Source organism: Arthroderma uncinatum (assembly GCF_011692745.1).
Source record: "Arthroderma uncinatum strain CBS 119779 chromosome Unknown scaffold3, whole genome shotgun sequence".
In the NCBI taxonomy this organism is placed as follows: Eukaryota; Fungi; Ascomycota; class Eurotiomycetes; order Onygenales; family Arthrodermataceae; genus Arthroderma; species Arthroderma uncinatum.
This window is the reverse complement of record NW_022983865.1, coordinates 3,121,992-3,147,013: the sequence shown is the minus strand read 5'-3', so window position 1 is coordinate 3,147,013 and position 25,022 is coordinate 3,121,992. Positions and strand designations below refer to the sequence as shown.

Here is a 25,022-nt window from a genome sequence, read left to right as displayed (position 1 = left end):
AAACCACCGACGATGCGAGCTGGCTGTTTGACGACTTGACATTTTCACTGCGCATCACTGCCTGTATTCCCTTGTCGTCCGTCATATGGACGGACTCCCTGGCTGATACAATGGCACCGTCTTCGCCTGCAGCACACAGACCTCGAAAGAAACGCCGAGTCTTATCCGGTACTCATCATGGGCTTAACTCCGACCTGATGCTATCTGGGGATAACAATGTGCAGACGCCCGCTTTTCCCTTGGTTGCCTTCTTCTGGTCTGCGCGGTCTGGCGTGTCACAATGGCTCATCCTCCCCGTCGTGTTGATGATTGTTGGCCTATTCCGGTGGGGGACTTCATTGTGGGGTCACTCAGGTATCTACATATCCAACGCTCAACACGCTTCCATCAGGCACTTGTATTGACCGATTTGCGTAGGCTATGGCGTACCTCCGATGCACGGCGACTTTGAAGCTCAGAGACACTGGATGGAGCTGACAATCCACCTCCCTACCTCCTGGTGGTATTTCTATGACTTGCAGTATTGGGGGCTGGATTATCCTCCGTTAACGGCTTACCATAGCTGGCTACTAGGGAAGATGTACGTCGTTGATATCACATCTCGTCCGTTACTGTACAATTTCAAAGGCTAACGTGAAGTAGAGGTCAACTTATAGATCCGACCTGGTTCGCACTGGACGAATCCCGAGGCCTGGAAGGACCGCTTTTAAGGGTTTATATGCGTGCTACTGTCGTCGTCTCCGAGTACCTAATTTACATACCCGCCGTTGTCATCTTCCTCAGGCGGTACGCTCGTGAACAAGGCGTTGCGCCGTGGGCAAGCTCTATTGCCCTCTGTGCAGTCCTTATGCAACCATCTACGATACTCATTGATCACGGACACTTCCAGTACAATACCGTGATGCTTGGATTTATCGTCGCCACTCTCGAAAGTATGTATGCACAAAGGCCACTGTGGGCTAGCATATTCTTCGTCGCCGCTCTGGGATACAAGCAGATGTCGCTATACTTTGCTCCTGTCGTGTTCGCCTACCTATTAGGCATTTGCTTCTCCCCTCGAATCCGGCCCAACAGACTATTTAGCATTGCCTTGATTACCATAGTTGCATTTGCTGTCTTGTTCACGCCACTTCTTGCCGGCGCACTTTCAGACAGATATCGCAAAATACCAGGGCCTACTAACCTGCCTCCATTGATGAAGGCGCTTCCCATACAGATAAAGGAGGACTCATGGCTTTATTCGGTGGTTCTCCAGCTTACTCAATGCATCCATCGTGTATTCCCGTTTGCGCGAGGTCTATTCGAAGACAAAGTCGCCAACATCTGGTGTACCATCCACACTTTCTACAAACTTAACAAATTCGACCCTAGCATTCTCAAGCTAGCAGCACTGAGCGCCACACTGTTTGCCATTATACCCTCCTGCTTCATCATCGGACGTTATCCCCGGACACATCTCCTGCCCTACGCATTAGCAAGCACAGGCTGGGGGTTTTTTCTTTGCTCCTTCCAAGTCCACGAGAAGAGCGTTTTATTACCCCTTTTACCCATGACGTTACTCCTAGGAAGCGCCGGAGGGCTTAGCAAGGAACTACGCTCGTGGGTTGGCTTGGCTAATATGCTCGGCGCCTGGACGATGTTTCCGCTACTAAAGCGGGACGAATTGAGAATTCCGTACGCCGTTCTCACGCTGTTATGGGCGTATATGCTCGGGCTACCTCCAACGTCTCTAGACCTCTATAGAAACCGTGGAGGGCCCGCTGAGAGTTCTGCCGAGCTATTCTCCATGACCAAATTCATACACTTATCTTATTATGCGGCCATGCTTGGATGGCATGTTCTTGAATCTACCGTTAGCCCGCCCGCCACAAAGCCCGACATTTGGGTGGTTCTAAACTCTATAATTGGAGCGTCTGGCTTTGGTATCATCTACTTATGGTGTAACTGGAAGCTCGCACAAGCAGTCCTCCTTGAGCCGCAGCAATCCCCGTTAAGCACTATACGCAAACGCCCTATTGTCGAGAAAGCTCCTCTTAGCGAAGTCAGAGAAAATAATGCAAAGGGGGTGTCTGGGGTCAGCAGCAAGGATACCTCCAAGGGGAAGAAAGCCGTGGGCAACTAGCTCAACTCCCTTTAGTTTGAGCGCTTAGCTTAAGGCCCCGTTAGGCAATTTTTTTCAGCTCGCCCTTAAGAGGTTACAAGCTACTGATCAACCAGAAGTTCGCTCGCGCACGCTCTCTCGTCTGATCCCATCTTAGCGTCCTTCGCATGAATTGCAAGAATTTATCTTTGTTCATGCCCTCAAGACAGTAATTCTCCGGAATCTCAACTGGACCCTCCAACTACCTATATTCTCAACACTTGACGTATCATTACCTCGTCAGCGTACTTTCATTCTCCAAGCGGTGAATTACCTGACTCATCCCAGTATTCGACGCTCGCAGGCTTCCATAGAACGGGACCATTTCAGCTAGCAAATGAGCGTTGGAATGCTTTTCCTCAAGTCCACGGCCATTGAACGTGAAACAATCCTCGAATAAATGCTACCTTTGAAAATGTTAAGATAAACTTCAGTAAATATCCACGATATTACATGCCAACACGTCGACATTCCAGATATCCACTTTCGACCTCCATTCCATCCCTAAAATAACCTTAGGAGTATGATATGGATCTAGGTGTATATGTATCATCCCACTCTGTAAAATTGATGGTTCTCTAGTGCGAAAACGATATGCTGGGCTTTGATATCTATGCAATGTGTTAGTAATAGTTGGGTAGAGCAGACATTAAGTGATGGACGAATTTCTACCAAGATCTATCATCTCCGACCTTTTGAACAGAACCAGCGAGAAAACTCTGGGCTGAGATCAGCACCATAGTCGGTGTAAGGTATCCATCTTCAAGCTGAAACTTTTCTTCCGACGGTTTAGGTCTCAAGCAACGTATTACAACTATATATGAACCGATCTATATGTAGATAATATAGTGGACTGAGTTTTGCCTACCATCTTTTGTGCTCCGTAAATCGATAACCTTGATATGAATAATTTAGCGTACACTTAAATCCAAAGAGTCGAGTCAAAAGCTTCGCGATTAGAGATATTCCGTTAAATTGCGTGTTGTACATTGAGACCCATATCTCAGGGTCCACCAAATTCTATAAACCATTCTATAACCAGTTTCCCAAGCCATATCATACAACAAAACCTCAGAAGAGCATGTGTTCCTGGCCGTTATGTGCGCATGGTCGATTAAATCTCCAGAATCGATTCGCAGATACCGAACCACCCGCTGACTCCAAGGTTGGCTTCGAAATTCTGCATCTTCCGAGTGATATCCCGCTGTCCAAGTATATTTCAGACCTTAAATCCGAACCCAGCCATGCAGGCCTTGTATTCTTGTACGAATGACAAGCATTCTTTTGCGGCGGGATCATCCGATTTAGAGAATAGCATGCAGTCGTCTCGTGCAGCTTTTTCGGGTTTGCAGACGCAGCATGGCTAGATATTGTAAGCGCAGCTCTTCAATTGGCGGATATGCAACAAATCTGATGAGACATACCTTCGGCTTTGAGGTTTCGGTGGTAGCGGAAGCGCCGGTAGAGGCAGCCGGAGCTAATGATGTCTGTCAGTATGCTGCTCCCGCTATCATAAATCACGGACTTACCTGTGGAGAGAGACGACGAGAGGCTTGCTGGAGAAGACATTGTTAAAACGAGAGAAGAATCGCTATATCGTCGTTGAAGCTGCGATCAGTTTCGGCTTCTTGATGATCAATCAATTTCCAGGTTCCATTTTAAACTCCGGTAACTGACATATTATGTCATCGCGGAGATATGTTACTCCGGATATTCATTAGTCAGCATTCAACCCACCAAAGAAAAAAGAGTGCGCGCTTCCTTTCGTGGGGTTTGGAGCCTCCTTTTTACCTCCCTACAGCTTTTTGATAGGTCCTTTTCCAGCGCCAGTTCTTCTGATATACCCCTTTTTTTGCTTCTTATTCCTTATCAACCTCTCCTCTGACTACACTCTTCGATCTGTGGCTACACGTACACGGGATAGCATCAAACATCCTAGGAGACTACCCCGCCATGGCTTCTCCCTCTCTCTTCTCGATTGAGGGCAAGGGGCAGAGATTCGACACCGCCGCTGACCTGGAACCATTTATCAAACCCCTCGTTGAAAGCAATGATGTTATTACGGAAATCCGCCTGGGTGGAAATACATTTGGTGTCCCCGCATCCGAACGTCTAGCCAGCGTGCTCCGAACCCAGAAGAAGCTTCACACAGCAAACCTAGCCGATATCTTTACCTCTCGACTTCTAGACGAGATACCGCAGGCCCTCTCCTCCCTTCTAAAAGCGCTGCATGAAGTTGACACTCTCGAAACTATCGATTTAAGTGACAATGCTTTCGGATTGAATACCCAGGCTCCGCTGGTCGAATTTTTAAAGGCACACGTCCCACTACGTCATTTGATTTTGAACAATAACGGCTTGGGTCCAAAGGCGGGAAACCTTATTGCTGATGCGTTGAGGGAGTTGCATACGAAAAAGGAGGAGGCTCGGTCGTCGAATCCCAAGGTGCAGGTGCCATACCTGGAAACGATAGTATGTGGCCGTAATAGACTTGAGAGCGGAAGCATGGCCACATGGGCGAAAATGGTGAAGGATCACGGAAAGGGCCTTCGCAGCATACGGATGACGCAGAATGGTATTCGCCAAGATGGAATAGTTCTACTTCTTGATATGGGTCTCCAACACGCCCCTGAGCTTGAAGTATTGGATTTACAAGATAACACCTTCACCATGACCGGTTCCCGAGTCCTGGCCCGCGTAATTACCGGATGGCCTAATATCCGCGAAGTTAGTTTAAGCGACTGCTATCTTAAAGGAAAAGGCGCAACTCTTGTCGCGAAGAGCCTGGCAAAGGGAGAAAACAAGAAGATCGAAACCCTTCGTTTGGCCTATAATGATATCACCGCTGAGGGTTTGAAGGAATTTGTTCAGTCTGCGAAGACATCTCTCCCAGCTTTGAAACGTGTTGAGTTGAATGGAAATAAATTAAACAAGGAAGATCTGCACCTCGGTGAACTTCGTGACCTGCTTGAGGAGCGCAAGAAGAAACTAGGTAAAGATGAGGACGATGAATCTGCCTGGGGCTTGGATGAGCTTGATGAACTGGAGAGTGAGGATGAAGACGAAGAAGAGGAAGATGAAGAAGAAGAGGCAGAGGAGCCAGAGAGCGACGAGGAGGTAGCAGAGAAGGCCGAACGAGTTGTCAAGGATGCCGAACGTGCTGAGAACGAGAAGGTCGCCCAGGATACAGATAAGAAGGTTGATGAGCTTGCTTCAAAACTTGCCGCTACGGGGATATAGTTAGCCAGTGGCTGATGATGGCTACGGGGGTTGCAGGGAGATAGATTTAGAACACCCGCATGTTCACAGCTGTAAGAAGGGCGTCGAGACGTGTGGCTTCGAGTAATGCCTGACCAGTAGCTATGACCGAGAATAAATGCAGAATATGTTTAACAATTCCTTTCTTCCGGACCAAGGATGTTGTACCCCGTCGATGCATGCACTGTAGATCCTGCAGGCGAGGATGAAGCTTTACAGGTAGAATATGCATAACATTAGCGTCTTCCTTGTGATACGGCTCAGGGGGTAAGTATCTAAGCAGCTGAAGTCAAGTTCTCCGAATCATCCGGCAGCACATGCAGGAGGCATACGAATATCCCAATGATATCCCTAACCCCTGCATGCAAACCTATAGCCGGTGGATTCTTGCTCTTTTATCTTCTTTAACGAAAATACCTCTTTATTCTAGGGGAATCCTCTATCTCATTATTCTAATAGCCTAATTGTTCTTGATGTTTTCCTATCTAACGCTGCCATTTAGAAAGGTGATTATTGTTCTGGGGTTTATATTATAGACAGACCAACCTTGCTCATCCTGACGTCAATTATCCAGCTGGCTGGCAGGCATCGTGACTCCTCTCACAGATAATTTATATACTGCCCAACTATATTGCATAGCTGGCCTTTCCTGTTCTTCCTGTTTTGGTTTGGTTAGAGGACGTCCTTCTTGTCTGGTTGCATTAAAGCGTTTCCCTAGCTCTGTTGCTAATGAAACGCAGATATAACGCCCGATATATGTGAAGAGTCTTTTGTCCTATAACCTAGCATCTTTGTTTATATACCACATTGTCCTTTTCCTAATTTATACTTCTCTTCCTTGCTGAAAGTTACCACTTGAGCGCAGCTAGAAAGAGCTCCCCTGTTCTGCAACAAGATCTGCTATCTCTGGCTGAAATTGCGAAGAAACGAGACACGAGATCGAGGTCGAAAACGCGAATCAAGAGAGAGGGGGTGATACGTGCTCTTATAAAGCGAAGGGGACGAGGGAAAAAAATTTTCAAAAAATCAAAATGATACCAAAATGTTTGAATATCATGCCAGATCTCTCGCCTGATGCCCAAGCAGCTTTCGCGGAAGCAGGTGCTGATATCCGAGATGGGCTCATTTCGCTCGTCATTCCAGCTGGACTGCTATACCTTGCTCTCTATGCCTTGGTGAAGAAAAAAGTACGGCTGTTTGAGATCCTGGACTGGATGGCTATTTGTGCCTTTATAGGCAGTGGCACGCTGGTGGTATTGGAATGCTCGGTTGCTCGAAGCTTGCAACTATTCGCAGGTGAGGATATCATTGTTTAGTTACTTATTCTTTATAGACAACACTCTATAAGATGGTGCTAACTTTAGAGAATAATAGTGGCAATTGGTAGCATGAAAGCGTTGGATTTTTATGCTCGAAGGAAATCACCCCCGAGATATGCGTATCCGAATCCGCCATCTGACGGCATTATCGCGTTGCTCTATTTCACAGAGTTAAGATACGAGTCATTCACACCAAACTATCTCCGCACAGCTCCGGCTCCGGCTCAGTTAGAGGAAGATTCTATGACAGAATATAGTTGCTGTCATCGTAAGCGTGGAGGTGAGAAATGTTGCAAGAACAACTTCATTTCCGCAACTGGGAAGAGATACATATCTCATCACACACGACGCCAAAGTCCTCATCGTTTCTCCGAGACGTTCAACCTAATCTTACACGGTGCTATTTTCTGGGTCCTTCAAGCTCTCTTCCCACAGTCCAACCCTACAGTTCTGGCTGTCCAGATCCTTCTCGCCATCTATGTTATTTGGGAATCACTCCAGCTTGTCCTCCGATACAAAACTAGCCCACCTCTATTTGGCCCGGTATACACTGCTTCATCCCTTGCCTCCTTTTGGAGCGAGACATGGCACACTGCCTTTGCTAGTCCTTGTCGGTCTCTTGCCTACGACCCTTTACGACGACACCTACCAGCGAGATATGGTGTACCTGAGTCATTTGCAAAGGCTATCGGTATTCTGGCTTCGTTCTCATTGATGGGACTTTTCCATGCATACGGCCTTGGGCCCCTTTTGCCAATAGACGGCGTGGTGCGTATAATCACTTTCTTTTTGCTAAACGGCATTGGAACTGTGATTGAGACTGCTATATGGGGGAGAAAATCACACTGGGGGAAAGCAGTATTAGCGTGGACCTTTGAGCTAGCTATTGCTAGTTGGACTGTTGAGGGTCTCTCCGTTCCTAGGGGTCTACAAAATATATCCTGGAATAGCATATGTGATGTAGGTGGAGTCAAAGGGGCCTAAGTTGATTCCTTGGAGGTAAATCTCTACTTCCTCACTTAACAAATATGACTCTACTCTCTACGCCTTTTTAAATTCTATGGTGTAGAAAGGGTATATTCCCTATGTGTGATTGATTGTATGAAGACATGGCCAGCGTAAACGTAACTCTATGAGCATATATGAGAAGATCCTTCACCAAAAATAATAATACGTGTCCGGACCTATGGTATCAAAATGCGTTGAAAACCCCCTGCATCGCAACGCTCCCCGAATCCTCGCGACGCAACACATAAGCACGCACCTCCTGCACGCTGAGGCCGGCATTCGATTTACCTTGGCTTCCACCTGCTGTCCCGCCACTACCGGCAGCACCCCCTGAAGCACCACTGCTTCCACCAGCCGTTCCCGCCCGGACCCGTTCCTTGAGTGCTTGCGGTCCGATGACGAAGAGACTACCGACTTCAAGCAACACATCCAAGGCTCCACCAACGCCTTTGACGGCCTCGTCGATGTTCCAGGACCGCAACAGTTCGGTGTACCGGGTCATATCTTTCGTCACCATGAGGCCACCAGGGGCGTTGACAGGGAACTTTTTGAAATGATCCAGGAGTAATGCCCGAGTACCTAGGGCGATTTCAGTGAGGAATATTCGTACGTTGGAACCGCTAGACGGCAGTGATGTCAGGGTTATATTATGCAGTCGAGTAAGGAAACCCGAGATAGATGCACAGGTCTAGATGATACGTTAGTAGGTGAAGCTTTCGAGGGCGTCTCATGTACAAAGTAAAGAAGAGGCGACTTACCGGTGTTTGGAGCATTTCTAGCCATCCAGTTTCGTCCGCCACACCCTCCTTCGGTCGGAAATCGTTCTTCTTCTGACCCGAGAGAACTCGCGCAACCCAAGCAAGGGTTACATCGACGGTTTTCTGTTCAATTGAGTTGATCTTTTCCTCAATGCGATGCATTATCAGATTGGTCTTCTTCTCCATGTCTCTTTTTATTGTTATATTAGATGCGGCCAACGGAACTAGCACAGCGTTGATGCAAGTCATCATTAGGTATGTCACGCTGATAGCCGTTCTTAGAGTGGTCAAATAGTTAAAGTCCGGCTCGGCTTTGCCGGATTCTTGAGCATGGGCGGAATCCAGTGATGCATCGAGGGCCATTTCAATGTATCCCTCGCCCATCCTGGATAAGAGCATGTTGAGAAGCGTGGACACATCCTTTGGTGTCTCGCTGCTCACGCTAAGTTCTAGACTTCTACCGACGCCTTCTGCCAGCCATCGGAGCATGCGTTTAGCAAACGCAACGCTTAGCTGTCCGTCTTCTTCCGTGAGCTCGATCTCGTTTTGTTTTTGTAATTCGCCGTTCTCTTTGAGCCCAGCAACTCGTAGAAGCATTTTGCGTTGGGTGGGTGTGAAATCGGAAGAGTCGAGGCTATTTATATATGCATCTCTTGCTGAGGCGAGTAGTTCACTCCCTGACTTTGCAAGGGAGGACATGAATGTTGTGGGTGTCTTCTTTCGTCGGGAGTGGAAGGTAACAAACTTGAACATGAGGGACGTGTAAAGCTCTTCCAGATTGTTCTTCTCCCTTTCAATGTAGGACGATCCCATGAGATATGGTATGAAAAGTTCCTCTAGTTGCTGGTCGAGGAATATCGCGGTCTGTGACGACATGGTATCCGGGTGTTCAGTCAGCCCATGAGCTTTCAGGTCGTCAACTAGAGCACTTATATAGCTCCGTGCCGATTGTAGGGTTCTCAGAAACGCCAAAGAGGACACGGAACTAGCTTTATCCAAGACAAGCTCAAGGCGTTGCTGTATCGACTGTTGGAACACTCTCTGCAAAAACTTGCTGAGAACCTGTTCGTAATAGGGGAAAGCTCGTTTGATGATTGCTGATTCCTCCTGGACAACCACTTGGACCTCGTCGACCAGCGACTGCAGGCTGGGCTCTGCCCCTGGAGACTCTGCATCAGGGTCTGCGAGCTGCTCCCAGGCTTCAGAATCTCCGCTGACTTCTTCAGAGATAAGCTGACTGCGGTCTATGAAGAATTGATGTTGATTGACGAATAGAGCAATGACACTAGCTCCTCCGTTGAAATCATGTAGCACGCTCGCGCAGTCCTTCATGCCTTCGAAGTTTGCCTTTCGATAGAAATGATCAAACTGTTTCAGCAGGTCCTTCTCGAGCGTTTCTGAGAATTTCTCGATGATCTCTCGTGTGTTCCTCCTCTTGGGACCGTTACCGTTGGCCGAGTGATCTCCAGGGCTAGGTGGTATATTCTCACCACCTCCGTTATTTTCACTCCAGCTCAACGGATCCAGTCTCTGGCTTATCCGTAACAGCTGTCTGGCGATGCGCGCAGACCGAACTTTTCCCTCTCCGCTCCCCGAGCGCCGTAGATTTTCCAGCATCGTCAGCTCCCCGCGATTGCTCACTTCATCCCAGCATCCGATGAGGAAATGTGCATCCAGAGCTTTACGTCTCTGGCGATCTAGCTCTTCCAGCTTCTTCCCTGTCTCAACGGCCACATTCCCGTTCCCACTCGACGGTCCATCCCGTGTAGAAGGTCGCCGGGGCCCGTTCAACGAGGTGTCTAGCTTCTGGAACGACTCGATAGCTTGATTCAACTTCCAGCCCAGATTGCTTGCGTTCTGCGTATGTTGAGCTTCTGCCTTCCGCACAGCCGCAGACAGCTCATTCTCGCGCTGTTCCAGATCCCCCGATAACTCGGTTAGACGGCGTTGCGCATGTTCGAAGGCGCGGATAAGGGGTTTGGGGTCGAAGGGCTGGTTCCCGATGCCTCCGGAGCGGCGCTGGATCGCAGCGTCGGAGAGAGACTCGATGAAGTCCTTGACGATGAAGTCTCGGTTTGAAAAGGTCTCTAGGGTGAAGTTCGGGCCCTTGTTGAATATCGACCTTCGCATATCAGACTGGTGGCTCTGGTCAGGCATGGTTGCGATGCGCGTTGGCGTCGTCTAGACATGGATAAGATGGGATGAGGGATGGCAGGCCGGAGGTATAGCTCTTATCATCAATGCCGTAGCGAGATCCCTTCACATATTAGACCAGTTCACCGGCCATCCATGCGATGTGCCCTATCTCAAGACTTGAAGCTCTGGGATGCGAGTTTACTAACAAACCACCTAACCATCTAGTGTTTTGTACTGCCACGCACTGGATTGTGGCTTGACTTTTGAGATACGTCAGTGATCGCAATAATTTGCTAAAATATAAAATACTAAAAGCTGAAGATACACAAACGAATATATAGGGAGACATGACGCGGTGGCAGCTCTCTGATTGCTCTGATTGTCCTTTCCATCCACTGGACTCCTGAATATCTGCAAAATCTCGTCCTCACCACCACCAACTTTCTCTTCATTCGCCATATATTAGCAGATTACCGGGCTACAGGCGACCATGGCGTTCGTGGAGGGCCCGGAGCTTCGAAAGCAGCTCGAAACTCTTCCGGCTGCAGAGCGCGAGAGTCTCATCAAGCCATTTCTGCTGCCTCCGCGGGTTCGAAAGTCGTCCGTCAAGGGCCGCAAGGGAAACTCGAAGCCAGTCCGCACATTTCTCCGGTCGAAGCTATACTATCTTCTCTATTTCCTAATACACATCGTCTTCAGCATCTATACGCGGATACGCCAGAGCTACCATGCCATCGTCGATCGTGTACTCGCAATATTATACTACCACCATCGAACGCCCGAGCTGATCCGGAAGGACGTGAGAGGGCTGAACAGGCTGCCAGAGCATCTCAGCGTGGTGCTGACGCTCAGGAAAGATGAAGACTCCCTGGAGACGCTCATGGACGAGGTGGCCGAGTTGACTGCCTGGAGCTCATGCGCTGGGATTCCGGCATTGAGCATCTACGAGAAGACCGGTTAGTTGTCCTCTACTCTATACCAAACCAAGTAGCTAACCGCTGTTGTTATATCTAGGTATCCTGAAATCACACATACCAGCTCTCCATAGAATCATCACCAGCAAACTCGACACTTACTATGGCCCGCCATCCCATCAGCCCGCTCTCGGCGTGTTTGCCCCCCATCACCCGCTATACGCGCCTACACTCGTCCCTCAATCGTCAAAGTCGAACATCGAGACAATCACCGTCCTCCTCCTCTCGAGCACGGATGGCCGTGAGACACTGGTCGACCTTACCAAGACACTCGCTGAAATGGCACAGCATGGCAAGGTCTCACCGCAGGATATCGGCACCAAGCTGATCGATGCTGAATTAGCTGAGATGATGACCATCCCAGCACCTTCACCCCAAGAATCCGGAAACGACACCAACGGCACAGATTCGGCAGCTGGGAATAACCTGACCCCGTTGACCAAGGCAGATCCAGATCTGGTCCTTATCTTCGGCCCATATGTCAAGCTAGACGGTTACCCTCCATGGCAAATTAGGTTGTCAGAGATATTCTGCACCGGAGACCATAGCACCGGCATTGCTGGCGAGGTCGAGGCCGTAGAATATCAAAGATTTATAAAGGGGCTGTGGAGGTATGCCAGAGCTGAAATGAGGTTCGGACGATAGAGCATCACCCCTTTTATTCTTCCCTCTCTTCCCTTCCTACTGGCTGTTCTACCTAGACACCTGTGTGAAATAATCACCCACAAAATATTCTTAACTTATAATTTAAAAGGGAAATGCCTATCTTTGTTCAAATGGTTAAACAGTGTGATGTTTCCTCGCTAAGGAATAATATAATAAGTAATAACAATAATTGAGTTAGCCAGCCCAAAGATGAAATGAAAGACTCTGCTCCGATGAATGCAAGATAAAATCGTCTATCCACGCTCAACGCAAACTAGGCATCGAACAACCTCCTCCCCAGTCTCAAGGATTCCCTCCACAGCACAGGACGAACATACCCTCCGCCCTAGAGATCTCGCCTGTTCGTTCCCCCCCGGGTCTCCTGAATCTATATGACCCTCCCATTCCCGGCAAGAGACGTCATTGCACTCCCGCAAACAAACATAGCATGATCTCTCATTGCATATTTCACAGTCTGCATAGGCGTCTAATAATGTCCGTGTCGTAGGCCGTCGATGGCAAATATGACATGGTGCGAGCGTCTGTTTACTAGCCTTTGTTGCTGGCTTGACCGACGAGCCGTGGCTCCCGGGTATTGATCGATCATACTCGTCGTCCTGTATGTGGTATCGGTATATGTGTCTAGGAATATCTCCCACATTTTTCATATTATAGTCATCTGATGTCGTAAGAGGCGTTGTTGCTAGGGAATGTGGATTCCGAGCATGTTGGAGATTCTCATCGGGGTATTCTCGCTGCTGTCCACCCTGTGGTGTTCGAGTATAGAAGAAGAGCGGTTGGGAGGGTTGTGATGGTAGTATCTTCGGGTCCAGCCGTCTTTTCTTCAAGGGTATTAGGGGGCGTATGCGTGATCGGTGGTTTGAAGCTGTTACTATGGGCGAACCTGGACCCGTGTTGGTTCGAGAGTAGCTAGCAGCGATGGAAGAAGCTTCTGCCCTCGTGTAGGAATTGGAATCAATCTCCGAAGGGTGCCTAAAGTAGAACCGGATGTTATTATTTGGCCTTCCAACGTTCGGCTGTAGAGCTTCCGCTGCCATTCAGAATGACTTACGAGAGCAGTGTGTTGCTATTTTGTCCCGGATCAATATCCCTCTTCCTCTTCTTCAGTACCATCATGCCCATGGCTTGTGAGCTTGTCTGTGAAGCTGCTGGCTCCCAGTTGATTGTCCCTGGCATGAGGGTGATGTTTTTAAAGCAGGACCGGCGATTGAAAGAGTAGCAGGAAAAAGGATAAGGATAAGATGGAAATACTCATGCAGCCAGTGACCTCACATCGACCATTTTCACACCCAGGACACCCTGTACCTGGTCTCTGTTGACAATGGCGGTGGTTTGTTGTCCGGACAGCCTATGTTTATGGGTGATAAATAGGTCTCGGAGCAGGAAGAATTTACGAGCCCCCTTCAACATCCATCTCTACGCCACTGGTGCACCACCGCTCGTTACTCGTATAGTTATCCTATCTCTGTACGGAGTAGACATGCTAGGTCGACGTGTTTGATTGCTGCTATATGATTTGTATCCAAGGGCGACTATATATGGAGTACAAGTCGCATAGGACCGCTGCCAGGAGATAGAAAGCCACAAAAACAATCAAGCAGGCTTCTGGAAGATGAAGACTGTGTCCTTCATACAGCTTTTCTTGCCGACCTGGACTAGCCCTGCCTCCCGCGAAGCAGCCTGGACGTGGTCTTCCCGGTGTATACGCAGATGGTGATGGATGGAGTTGCTCTGGACGACCGTCTTATCCTCTCTCACAACATGCACCATCAGGTCCGCGTCACAGAAGACGCCGGCCGTCACAAACTTCGATGTCTCCATCTGGTACGAGATACCTGGCCACTGAATGCTCTTTATCTCTGCGCTCTGGACATCTGGATGCGCATCAGTGGACGCATCCTCCATTTTGGCGCCGTCCTGGCCGTGGGGAATGAAGATATCATCAAAAAAATCAACATAGGCGCGGCCGCTCCCGGGAGTCAACACACGAGAGACCTGGGTAAAGAACTGCCCCAGCTCGCCGTCTCCTGTCAAATGGGCGATACTGCCATATGTGAAGATGAGCATGTCGACTGTGGTCTTCCTGTCGGCCAGCTCACGCAGTTTGTCCAGTGCCAGCGCTGAACCAAGAGACCAAGTGACGGGGCTGATTCCAGGGTGTTTCGAGGCCTCCCTGGCAGCGTAGTCAAGCATGTTCTCTTCGATATCCATCCCAATAAACTGAGCAGACCCAAGGGGGATTTCGAACGACTCGGCAACTGCTTTATCGAGCAAACCCAGGATTGAACGACCGCCCCCTGTGCCGATGTCGATGAAGGTAAATTGGGCTCCTCGAGGGTGCTTGGAAAACATTTCGACAAACGCCGGCCAATAGACCAGCTCAACATCCTCCAGCCCTACACCACATGCCCATCGTAACTCATAAAACTCGGCCATGTATGGCGAGCCATATATGCTCTTGTTTTGCTCGCCAGAAGTCATCGTGAGAGGGCTTGAAATATATGTTTGAACAGAGTATATATATCAAATGATGGATGAGCTGTACTGGCACTGCTTGATAGACTGCACTGGGATGTGGATTGGATATATGGTAGGAAGTTCCGTGCACCTACGCTACCCTACGATAACTATACGGCATAGATGCAGTTCAATTTTTGAGTCGGCAGTGGTCAGCCAATCAAGCATATGGCTGATCTCAACGCAATATACATTTATCAAAGGCCGCGGAGTCTTCTATGGAAGGGATCCCATCCTCCATCTTCTGGCTGCTGTCAATGCCACCCCAAGTGTCAATATCGAATATTCACAAATTATACCCGGGCCTCGGAAGCGCGCGATGAGCTGACTTTGGAATGGTCTAGGGAACGACACGTCCAATATTGACGTATGAATTGTCTATCTATTTCTAAACACAATCACTATATGACTATTTTATGACTTAAAAGTCTTTCGCATCCCGCGGGTGGCGTAAATTAAGTCTTCAGAGCGGCCATAGTAGGCACTGCAAACACCAGCCCATTGACCCCAAGTTTGAGAAGTTGCTTGTTCTCCGGTTTGCCATCTGTCAGGGCTTCACAATTTTTGAGCTCAGTGACGTCCCAGTTAGCCCAGACGAATCGGCCATGCAGGAAGGATGCAGCGGGTGATGCCGCCCAGACAAGAAAATTTTCGGGAAGGCTGGCTAAACGTTCGTTTACAGCAATTAGTGAACGTGATCCCAAGCATGGATATGCGGTGGAAAATTGCACTCACGTTCATCCCAATCAGGCCAGGAATCCTTCTCACATATCTTTGAAACGCCTTCCGTATACACATCTCCAGGGTGGACATTGAGAACCTGGATCTGTTCAACAGGGACCTCGGTAGCTAGATGCTGGACGATAGCGCTGAATGCAATTTTGGTACTAGCATAACTTCCAAAGCCAACGCTGGCGTCATGGTCGTGGGTCAGGCGGGAGGAAATATTGATCAAGGCCCGCTATTGAATATTAGATTTGTTCTGATCAGGATATATCAAGGTAAAGTAGGGTATGTAGCGTCACTTGCCTTTCTTCCGCTGAAATCGGCCGTCTTGCCCTGCTGTATAAATCGCTGCGTCATATCCAGGTTGCCACGAATATTCACCTCATAACCCCTCCAAGCCAGCTGTAGGGGGATATCGGCTATCTGTCCTTCGACGGTGAAATAGCACGCATTCACGATCAATACGTCAACTGCAATGGCCTTCTTATTTAGGTCATCCCAGACTTCGGCGACGCGGACTGCATCACCAACGTCGCATACATATGTGATCAATTCGCCCTGGAATTCTGGATATTGCTTGCGTAGCCGATCACAGGCTGAGACTAGAGAGTCTCGCTGACGGCCCAAGAGGATGATCTTAGAGGCAGATGCCTTTGCAAAGCCCTGCGCAGCAATGAAGCCAATGCCAAAGGATCCGCCAGTGATCAAAACCGTTCGGTCAGCCTGAGAGAGCTCCGGCAAGCTCGCGTCGATTGCCGGATAGACCGATGTATGCTGTGTAGGAGTGAAGGTTGTCATCGTTATTTAAAAACCTGTTGACCAAAGTTATATGTCTCTTTCTATATCCTTTGATCCAGCCTTTAGCAACATCTGGCGGAGAGGAAGAGTACTTTTATAAAGATATCTTCGATTGTGGGGTGCTCACCACTTTCTCGAGTATCATGCTTGCTTTTGCACTGCTGTGAGAAGTATGAGAAATATGATATCTCCAATTTTCCGGTTTTTCAATTTGCAAGTCATCGCAGAGGACACTCGGTAACTAACCATAGCTAACGCTAGGAGAATATCAAGCGACAGAAGTGGAGAGAGCTGCAGGACCAAATTATGAGGTTGGGTAGCTCGGCATTTTTTCTTTTTCTCTTACTTTCTTTTTGCAACTTATAAGGTTGGTATTTTTGGGTTATTTATACAAGGATAAATGTACGGAGTATGTCTTCGTATGTTTCTTTAATAGGCCATACCCATCTATATCACTGTGAGCCTTTCTTCTCGTCCTGTCAAGCGACTGCTTGACAAGGCAACCACTCTTTCGGTGAACTTGCTATAAACTATACCCATGGCTACAACATCTCCTATCCTGGCTTTGGCCTGGGCAACAACACTGGCTCAGTTTACCGGAACTGATGAGATCAACTTTGGCCTGGCAACCTCAGAAAATTATTCGATTAGCGCGTCGCTGCACTTTCAATTCCCATATGATAAGACCATCCAAGAGGGCCTCGAAGTCATCAATCAAACCATTCGTAAAACGACGGCAAACAGCGAAAATGATAGTCAACAGAGTTTGCTGGTCATTAACGTCCAGGGATCAGCCCCAGATCATTATAGCGGTAGATCCAAGCAAACCGTTGTGATTTGTGACCTGACCTCGGAAGACCTCGCTATTCAAGGGTGTGGTGAGAACACATGGAAATGCGAACAAATGGTCCGTCAGATGAGACATGTTGTGAGCCTGATTAAGCGGGCGCCCGGCAACACTCCGGTAGCCGCTATAACGTCGAACATTCATTATGACGATCTGAATCAAATCCAAAGATGGAACGGCAACGAACTCGCTCGTCACGACGCATGTATACATGAGCGGATCACGGAACAATGCAGGCTTCGCAAAGATGAGATAGCAATATGTGCCTGGGACGGCACTTTCACCTATAAGGAACTCGACGAGCTTAGCTCACGGTTTGCTGCCCTTCTACAGGCTAGAGGAGTGCAGCCCGAGGTCTTTGTACCTTTATATTTCACCAAATCCCGCTGGACGACAATGGCGATGTTGGCAGTGCTAAAGGCTGGCGGCGCCTTCGTATTGCTGGACCCATCCCATCCTCCAAGTCGTCTACGAGATATGTGTCGAGATGTGGGCGCGAAACTGATTGTCTCCTCCCCTCGAGATGTAGATGGTGCACGAACCTTGAACTTACCTCTCCTTGAGATTGGCCCCGGAATTCTAACACCTGACGTTGAGCTGAAACCACCGACGATACGGCCAGATAATGCGGCCTTCATTTGCTTCACATCTGGTTCGACGGGCAACCCCAAGGGCGCTGTCATGGAGCATGCCATGTTTAGCACTGTGGTTAAGGCCTTTGAATTTTCGTTAAGCTCGCAGTCACGCGTCTTTCAGTTTGCTGCATATGCCTTCGATGCGGCTGTTCTTGAGAATTTAGGCCCGTTGATGCACGGGGGATGCACTTGCATACCCTCAGAGGCGGGTCGACGTGATGATATTCCAGGAGCTTTTGCGGCGCTCCGGGCAAACTTCTTTTTTGTCACGCCATCTGTTTTGCAGACATTGTCCCCAGCAGATATGCCTGGATTAGAGATTTTACTCCTAGGTGGTGAGGCTACAACAAAGGCGCTTTTTGACCAATGGGCGCAGTCAACCCGACTTTTCCATGTATACGGACCAACCGAATGTACCGTGATAATCGCTGCCCAAGGCCCTCTATCAGAGCCTTATAACCACCGGGTCTTGGGACAAGGGCTGGGAGTCCACCTCTGGGTCGCTGATACGCGGAGTCCTGATCAACTGGCACCTGTTGGGGCCATTGGAGAGCTGGTCATTGAGGGGCCCCCTGTGAGCCGTGGATATATAAACAGCACAGGAGCCAAAGCAGCGGCTTTCCTAAGCCCCGGCTTATGGCCGGCAGTTTCGCCACAGCCCTACCGCGCTTATCGAACAGGCGATCTTGTCCATTATATAGATTCGGATGGCTCTATCGAGTTCATCGGCCGCAAAGACACCCAGGTGAAAATCCGTGGTCAGCGAGTGGAAATGGGCGATGTCGAACATCATCTTCGGCAACTGTACCCCAGCTCGCATTGTGTGGTGGCTGAAGTGGCTACTCCTGCTGCAAGAAAAGGGGCACGCCCGGTCCTGATTGCCTTCATCAACGAACATGATAGGGGTTCGGTTCTGGAAGAAACATCACTAATAATTCCTCATTGCCCTCTTTTTCTTTCCAATTGGCTGGATCGAGTGCGTCCCAAAATGCAGGCATCTCTCCCTTCGTATATGGTCCCTACATTAGCCCTTCCGATTTCCCACATGCCGCTTACTCTGACAGGGAAAACAGACCGCCGTCGCCTGCGAGCGATCGTGGAGCAGCTCACAATTACAGACCTTGAGTCGTACAGCACTAAAACAGCAGGAGATGCCAAGCAACAGCCTAACTCTGATACAGGACGTTCCATCCAAAAAGCTGTTGGCGAAGTTCTTGGTCTTGAACTACAATATGTTGGTATTGCGGAAAGTTTCATCCAGCTTGGAGGTGATTCTATCACAGCGATGAAGTTAGCAGTGCTCCTTCGACGGAGTCATATCGCCTTATCTGTTGGCGAAATCCTTCAACATTCTGACCTTAATAAGTTAACGGAACGTGCGGTCCATTTTACAAACGGGGGTTTGAATACTGAACCTAAGAGGGCGCCATTTACCATGTTTTCTGGTACACCGATCGAGATGGCATCAAAACTAGATGTTAGGGAGGCAGATATCCTTGACGTCCTTCCGGCCACAGAGCTGCAGCTTCTTATGCTTCCCTATCCTCCACAGTATCAGATTATTCATATTCCTGGTCCAGTAGATACTGCCAAACTGAAAGCTGTGTGCGAAAACGTGGTTTGCCGACATGAAATCCTCCGTACCGTATTTATCAAACACAGCAATTCCTTATTCCAGGTGATTTTGCGAGAAGTGTCGGTCGCATTTGAACATTATGAATGCCCCGGAGAACTCAGTGGCCTTCAAACTCGCCTGCTCGAAGACGACACCAACAAACCCATGCCATGGAATGTGCCTTCTACCCGTTTCTACCTCCTCTCCGAAAGTGACCGACAGCATACGCTTATTATACGATTAACTCACGCTGTATATGATGCACAATCATTACCAATTATTCTGAAAGACGTTGCGGATATCTATAATGGACAGCCACTTTCCCCTCCTAATCATTTCTCACCTTGGGCTTATGACTTTTTTGCCTCAGCAACTACTGAGACCTATGGGTTCTGGAAGACTTTACTTGAAGGTTCCTCCATGACCTACATAGGAAATCCACTGGCCGACATGGAAGGACAAGAGGTCTTTGTTGACGTCACGCGCAGTTTTCCAGTTTTAGAGCCTCCCAAGGGAATCACGCTCGCCACCTTGGTCAAAGCAGCGTGGTCACTGACTCTGTCCAAATACGCTCAGAAGCGTGATGTTGTATTTGGTCAGGTTGTTCACGGTCGAGGCCATGGATTTCCAGGCGACGAAACAGTAGTTGGACTATGCATCAACATGATTCCAGTTCGTGCCAACCTGACTGATATTGAAAATTGCGAGGATTTGCTACACACCATTCAAGAGCAGAATGTAGACTCGATAGCACATGATCGGGTCCAATTCAAAGATATTATCAACAGATCCACCGATTGGCCTCGGGATACCGTTTTTGGCACAACACTTCTGCATCAGGGTGGCGGGCCTCTCTGCGCACTGAAATTTGGCAGTGTATCTGCTTCTTTGAATGAATACTATGCACCTCAGCCAACCAAGGAGCAGCGCGAATTTGTTGTTCAATCCACTTTCAACGATCAAACGCATACCTTACAAATCTCGACTACAAACGCACATTTAGATGAGCCATCCGCCAACTCCATGATTGATACCCTGGTTTTTTATGTTCAGGAACTCGTACGGAATCCTCGAGCAATATCTTGTAGTTGAAGCCTAATATTTTTGCGAATTAGTTAGTCCCTTAACCCTTTCATTTCATTTTCATTATGACGTTGTGACTGTCTCAAATATAAATCCCTGGTACAATAACCCGCTTGTGATAGGAAAAGTAAACTTCATGTTTTCTCTATGGGCAGCTGAATTTTCAGACATAACGTGTATGATCAAAATAAGAAAAACCACAAAATACTCCGCGATTGAAAGATCAGTTATTACAGTTTGATATCTGACTCTTTCCTAGGTAACCACTAAAACAAGTACTCCGTAATCTGAGTAGGAAGGTCGATTAGATCAGATGATATACGAACGCTATCCTCTCGCTTATGGCAGAGGAGAATTCAATTATGTGCGTTAGCGGCCATTTTCATCCGCACGGAGTACTCGGCACCTCCTACCAGATCAACGAAGTGGAAAATGGCCTATGACTTGTACCTTGAATTGCTTGCTGGCCTCTCAAATCGCGGATGCTGGTGCATCCGTGACTGAAAATACAGGTGCCAATTACAGAGTAGTATCTAACATTTTATGTATGCACCATGTGGACCGAGTGCAATCCACCAAGCCTACGGAGTATTTTGAGTTAGGAGATCTTGAAATTGCCTTCATACGTCAGTACCAAGTCCCCGAGTTACCCTGTGAGCAATAATGGGAGATCCTTGTTGAGTGCACGGTTTGAAAGCTTGTATACGAAGTACTTCTTGTGCCTACAAGGCTCTAATCCCATCACGAGGCCGATATTCACCTTCCTCTAAACTTACGTTATTCTCCATACACCGCCAATCCAATGAACACGAGTGACTTCAAATGTGCGATATTGTGGCTGAGGTTTAAAGGAGATCGGAACACTCGCTATGCAAGTCTTGGAGATAAATTCATGTACTATATGGTACTTTTCGGCCTGTATCGTGGCTAGGGCGGGCAAATACCCTAAGCTTCACAGCTGTAGCGGTGATTTGAAAGTTAGACCTGTGCGATTTTTAACGGGGGCTGCTTGAAGGACCACATTGCTCAAGCCATTGAAAGATAACGTATTAACTAGCACGTTGGGCGCGATTGGCAGTTTTGTAGGCTTCCAGCATGAGCCTGAGCAAATGATGAGTGCCAAGCAACACTTATTCAATGGAAGTTTGTGTTATTCTTCCAGATCCGCGCATAGAGTGGGTAATTTTGTATTACGGACTACGGAGTACTCTGTGCCCTATCCTAACTAGAGCTCGAGCGATGCTCAAACAAACACTGCCAAGGCCCCCACCGGATTGTTAAATGGCTTAAAGTTCAAACTTCCGATATGGACCCACATCCTTATTTAGAGTTTGTACAACAGGAGACCCCACAAATAAATGTAATTTTTGTAACCTTAACCAGTCTGGAGTATGGAGTACAGAGTATAGCCATGCGCAGCCTGCCTTTACGAGCTCGTGATTTCTTTCACCTGAATCCAAAGCGGTTCTCCCTGCCACACGCCATACTCGAGATGGTCGTGAGGATCAATGTTACCTGGCAAAGCTTCCAGGTCGAATCTCCACAACAGACGAGCGATGACCAATCGAAGATTCAATTTGGCCAGGCTGTCCAGGTTAGTTGCATAATCTTTCCAAGAGTAGAAATAAAGTACGTCATATGACGCTTGTATAACTTACTTGATACCGATGCAGCTTCGCTGTCCAATGGAAAATGGCGTGCAGACCTCACGCTGATCAGAATCAAACTTGAGATCTCCCAGCCATCGCTCAGGGATGAATTTTTCTGGGTCTCGCCAATGCTTGGAGCTACGGTACGCTGCCAGTGGTGCCACGGATACCCAGGTCTATCCCTCTGTCAGCATTATAATATTGTGACAGGAGATCTCCCTCGCTTAAAGGGCATCTAGACACGAATACGTACCTGACCAGGTACCCAACGACCATCAATTGCACACCCACTCCGAGGAGCTACTCGATGAAGTCCTACGGGGACTGGCGGGTGGATTCGCATAGTCTCCTGAATTACTGCTCGGAGATACTTGAGATTTGCAACCGAGCACACGGTAATTTCATCCTCGGTCTGGAAAGTTCCTCGAATCTCATCAACTAGTTTCCGGTAGCTGTCCGGGTTGTGCGTCAGGTAGTAGGTCATCGATGTCATCGTTGCGGCAGTTGTGTCGCCGCCAGCGGTAACTAGAATGTTCACATTATCTAGTAGCTCCTCCTCAGTCATTCCCTTCAGGATGAATGAGGCAAAGTCTGCCCGACCAATGAAGTCACCCTTCTGTCGTTCCAGTAGTGTTTTCCCGGCAAACTTCATATGTGTATCGTAGGGTTCGCTAACTGCTTTTGGAATAAGAAGCTCGAGCAGCCGATGGTATGGCTGCAGTCGATGAGCTGCCTGAACATATTGTGAATGCTTGATTGCGCCGAAAATGACCGTCACCCAAGGGTGATAATCACCTTGATCCAAAGAACCCACGGTCGTACCAAACGATAATCGACTGAGGACGTCAAACACAAAGAAATTATACCAGGCTTGGATATTAACGACTCCGTTTGCATCTGGATATAACGCCTTGCCGGACCGCTGGCGCATCCCATCCAAGAATTTGGAGACATACTGCTGGATGACAGGCTCTTGTTCCCGGATCGCAGCTTCTGAGAATGCTGGTGCCATCATCTTGCGATAACGTATATGTTCACGATGGCGAGCGAAGAAAATATTATGGATTTCTCCTGATCCCTGCAGCCAGACCACTGGGTTCTTCTCAAAAACTGTATCCTCTGTTGGCCGACCGCCAAAGATAATTCGGTTGGCAGATGCGCTGGTGTACGAGATTTCGCGTGGCCCAACTCGTACAGTATCGCCATATTTTTCATGAAGCCTAGCAATATATTTGGCATTATCGCCCTTGATCATATGGTAGGCATACGGGAGCTGCGTTACGGCATCGAGGATTGGCCCGGGGTATTTGCGTAGAGGATGAAGGAAGACGTTGTAAACTGCGAGAAGGATATGACAGATAGCCCACTAGATAAGTTGTTAGCAGGAGATCTCAAAAGACTATCCAAGGGACGCCTAACCAGTCCAGCTACCAGGGTAAGAAATTCGAAGGGAGACATGGCGATGGGTGGTGGGATGAAAGAACGGATGGTACAGAAAGTAGCGAACAGGAATTTATAGACCAAATTAACCCAGCCGATAAGTACAAGCATGTTATCATATGTAGTTTGTAGTTTGGGGTTAGACCTTATTGCGATTTAGTAAGCTTTTTATTGGTTACTGCACTCAATTCTTCAAGTCCAATACAGAATCTTATATGGGTAATATAATGTGAGGGGTTATTTCAATTTAATTGCTATATCATATGTTAGGGATATATATGTGTGGAATGCGTTGCAAACAAAATGCGCATTAACTTATTTAACGTTAACCTATGCCTCCTCATATTCTACGCAAACTGCGATCGAAACCAGTCCTTTGAAGACATCAATTCTCTCTGGCCCTCTGGTCGGCCTAGTGCTGTAGCTGTTATGTGTTTTAATTCTGCAGATGTCTTGATGTTTGAAGGCTCAGGACCAAAATAACGACCGCCGGTTATTTGCGTGAAACCGAACATGAGCTTAACATCCTCCAACTCATGAACACCATGAGTTTCAAAGGCTTCCCAAGAGGGAAGAATTGGCTGAAATCGAGCCTTTTTCCCGGTTACTGCCAATTGTTAGCCTGTATTATCCACATATCAATATCACTGTTCATTTTACTCACACTCTTCAAAATTGACCGTCAACTGGTCGAAACCAATCATGTCGCTCATGGCTTGCACAACATGACCATTCCATCGAGCTGGATCCAAAAAGATGCCATGAACAATATCACCGTAGTCATCTGTGATACTCAAGAATGGCACCTTGTTGTCTCCACCCCAATTAGGAACTCGATATGTCAAGTAGCCTTCCTCGTCGGGGAAATGAGGAAATCCACCAAAAACCGGAGCAACCTCTTTCACTAGGAAGTTTTCTAGGTACCATGCGGCGTTGATGGGGATAATTGTCTGGAATTTTCCGAGCTGTTTTGCGTACTGTTCAATTTTATTTTTCACTACAGAGAGTGACCATTAGTACTGAAGATACCAAGAAACAACTTTCTACTCACTGTCCATAGCCTTCATCCTCACCTTCCCCCCCGTCATTTCAGTGCACGGAGGACCCGAACTGAACACGAAATTTTGCACGCCAGCCTGGGCTGCCGCATCAACAATCGATTTACCCAGATCAAACTCAGTAGGGCCATTGGGATCGCTCCACATTTTGTCATCCGAGTTCAGGTTGACATAGAACCCCCAGGCACCATCGAATGCGCGGAGCATCTCCTCGTTATTGAAGCCATTTGCTTGAACCACCTCTGCTCCTGCGGCGGCCAATGCCTGACTGGCCTTTGAGGAGGGATCACGCGTAATGGCGCGAACCTTGAAGGACGGATTCTGAAGAAGAGAACGGGCAACTGAACCGCCTTGGTTGCCAGTGGCGCCAACAACAGCAATAACGCGCGACATTC

General features: G+C 48.2%; 10 protein-coding genes across 10 annotated transcripts; 4 read left to right on the top strand and 6 right to left on the bottom strand.

Annotated features, from left to right (window-relative positions):
- Nucleotides 1-110: 110 nt before the first annotated feature.
- GIQ15_04705 (glucosyltransferase) lies at nucleotides 111-2,122 on the top strand (the record flags this gene model as incomplete). The annotated part of the gene is made up of 3 exons (XM_033552122.1): nucleotides 111-354; nucleotides 418-580; nucleotides 643-2,122. 3 exons carry the CDS (start codon nucleotides 111-113, stop codon nucleotides 2,120-2,122), a joined length of 1,887 nt encoding a protein of 628 aa, XP_033405852.1.
- Nucleotides 2,123-3,359: 1,237 nt separating this feature from the next.
- Nucleotides 3,360-3,709, bottom strand: GIQ15_04704 (uncharacterized protein; the record flags this gene model as incomplete). The annotated part of the gene is made up of 3 exons (XM_033552121.1): nucleotides 3,360-3,503; nucleotides 3,565-3,617; nucleotides 3,670-3,709. The coding sequence occupies 3 exons, from the start codon at nucleotides 3,707-3,709 to the stop codon at nucleotides 3,360-3,362; spliced, it is 237 nt and encodes a 78-aa protein (XP_033405851.1).
- A 384-nt stretch (nucleotides 3,710-4,093) lies between these two features.
- On the top strand, nucleotides 4,094-5,380 carry GIQ15_04703 (uncharacterized protein; the record flags this gene model as incomplete). The annotated part of the gene is made up of 1 exon (XM_033552120.1): nucleotides 4,094-5,380. One exon carries the CDS (start codon nucleotides 4,094-4,096, stop codon nucleotides 5,378-5,380), a length of 1,287 nt encoding a protein of 428 aa, XP_033405850.1.
- A 2,529-nt stretch (nucleotides 5,381-7,909) lies between these two features.
- Nucleotides 7,910-10,640, bottom strand: GIQ15_04702 (exocyst complex component protein; the record flags this gene model as incomplete). The annotated part of the gene is made up of 2 exons (XM_033552119.1): nucleotides 7,910-8,413; nucleotides 8,484-10,640. The coding sequence occupies 2 exons, from the start codon at nucleotides 10,638-10,640 to the stop codon at nucleotides 7,910-7,912; spliced, it is 2,661 nt and encodes an 886-aa protein (XP_033405849.1).
- Nucleotides 10,641-11,109: 469 nt separating this feature from the next.
- On the top strand, nucleotides 11,110-12,238 carry GIQ15_04701 (uncharacterized protein; the record flags this gene model as incomplete). Its single annotated transcript, XM_033552118.1, has 2 exons — nucleotides 11,110-11,575; nucleotides 11,634-12,238. The coding sequence occupies 2 exons, from the start codon at nucleotides 11,110-11,112 to the stop codon at nucleotides 12,236-12,238; spliced, it is 1,071 nt and encodes a 356-aa protein (XP_033405848.1).
- A 1,614-nt stretch (nucleotides 12,239-13,852) lies between these two features.
- GIQ15_04700 (uncharacterized protein) lies at nucleotides 13,853-14,740 on the bottom strand (the record flags this gene model as incomplete). The annotated part of the gene is made up of 1 exon (XM_033552117.1): nucleotides 13,853-14,740. The coding sequence occupies one exon, from the start codon at nucleotides 14,738-14,740 to the stop codon at nucleotides 13,853-13,855; it is 888 nt and encodes a 295-aa protein (XP_033405847.1).
- Nucleotides 14,741-15,231: 491 nt separating this feature from the next.
- On the bottom strand, nucleotides 15,232-16,300 carry GIQ15_04699 (uncharacterized protein; the record flags this gene model as incomplete). Its single annotated transcript, XM_033552116.1, has 3 exons — nucleotides 15,232-15,440; nucleotides 15,512-15,737; nucleotides 15,884-16,300. The coding sequence occupies 3 exons, from the start codon at nucleotides 16,298-16,300 to the stop codon at nucleotides 15,232-15,234; spliced, it is 852 nt and encodes a 283-aa protein (XP_033405846.1).
- Nucleotides 16,301-16,838: 538 nt separating this feature from the next.
- On the top strand, nucleotides 16,839-20,489 carry GIQ15_04698 (nonribosomal peptide synthase; the record flags this gene model as incomplete). The annotated part of the gene is made up of 1 exon (XM_033552115.1): nucleotides 16,839-20,489. One exon carries the CDS (start codon nucleotides 16,839-16,841, stop codon nucleotides 20,487-20,489), a length of 3,651 nt encoding a protein of 1,216 aa, XP_033405845.1.
- Nucleotides 20,490-21,906: 1,417 nt separating this feature from the next.
- On the bottom strand, nucleotides 21,907-23,587 carry GIQ15_04697 (uncharacterized protein; the record flags this gene model as incomplete). The annotated part of the gene is made up of 4 exons (XM_033552114.1): nucleotides 21,907-22,066; nucleotides 22,139-22,305; nucleotides 22,383-23,495; nucleotides 23,561-23,587. 4 exons carry the CDS (start codon nucleotides 23,585-23,587, stop codon nucleotides 21,907-21,909), a joined length of 1,467 nt encoding a protein of 488 aa, XP_033405844.1.
- A 329-nt stretch (nucleotides 23,588-23,916) lies between these two features.
- On the bottom strand, nucleotides 23,917-25,020 carry GIQ15_04696 (uncharacterized protein; the record flags this gene model as incomplete). Its single annotated transcript, XM_033552113.1, has 3 exons — nucleotides 23,917-24,176; nucleotides 24,345-24,566; nucleotides 24,621-25,020. 3 exons carry the CDS (start codon nucleotides 25,018-25,020, stop codon nucleotides 23,917-23,919), a joined length of 882 nt encoding a protein of 293 aa, XP_033405843.1.
- Nucleotides 25,021-25,022: the final 2 nt, after the last annotated feature.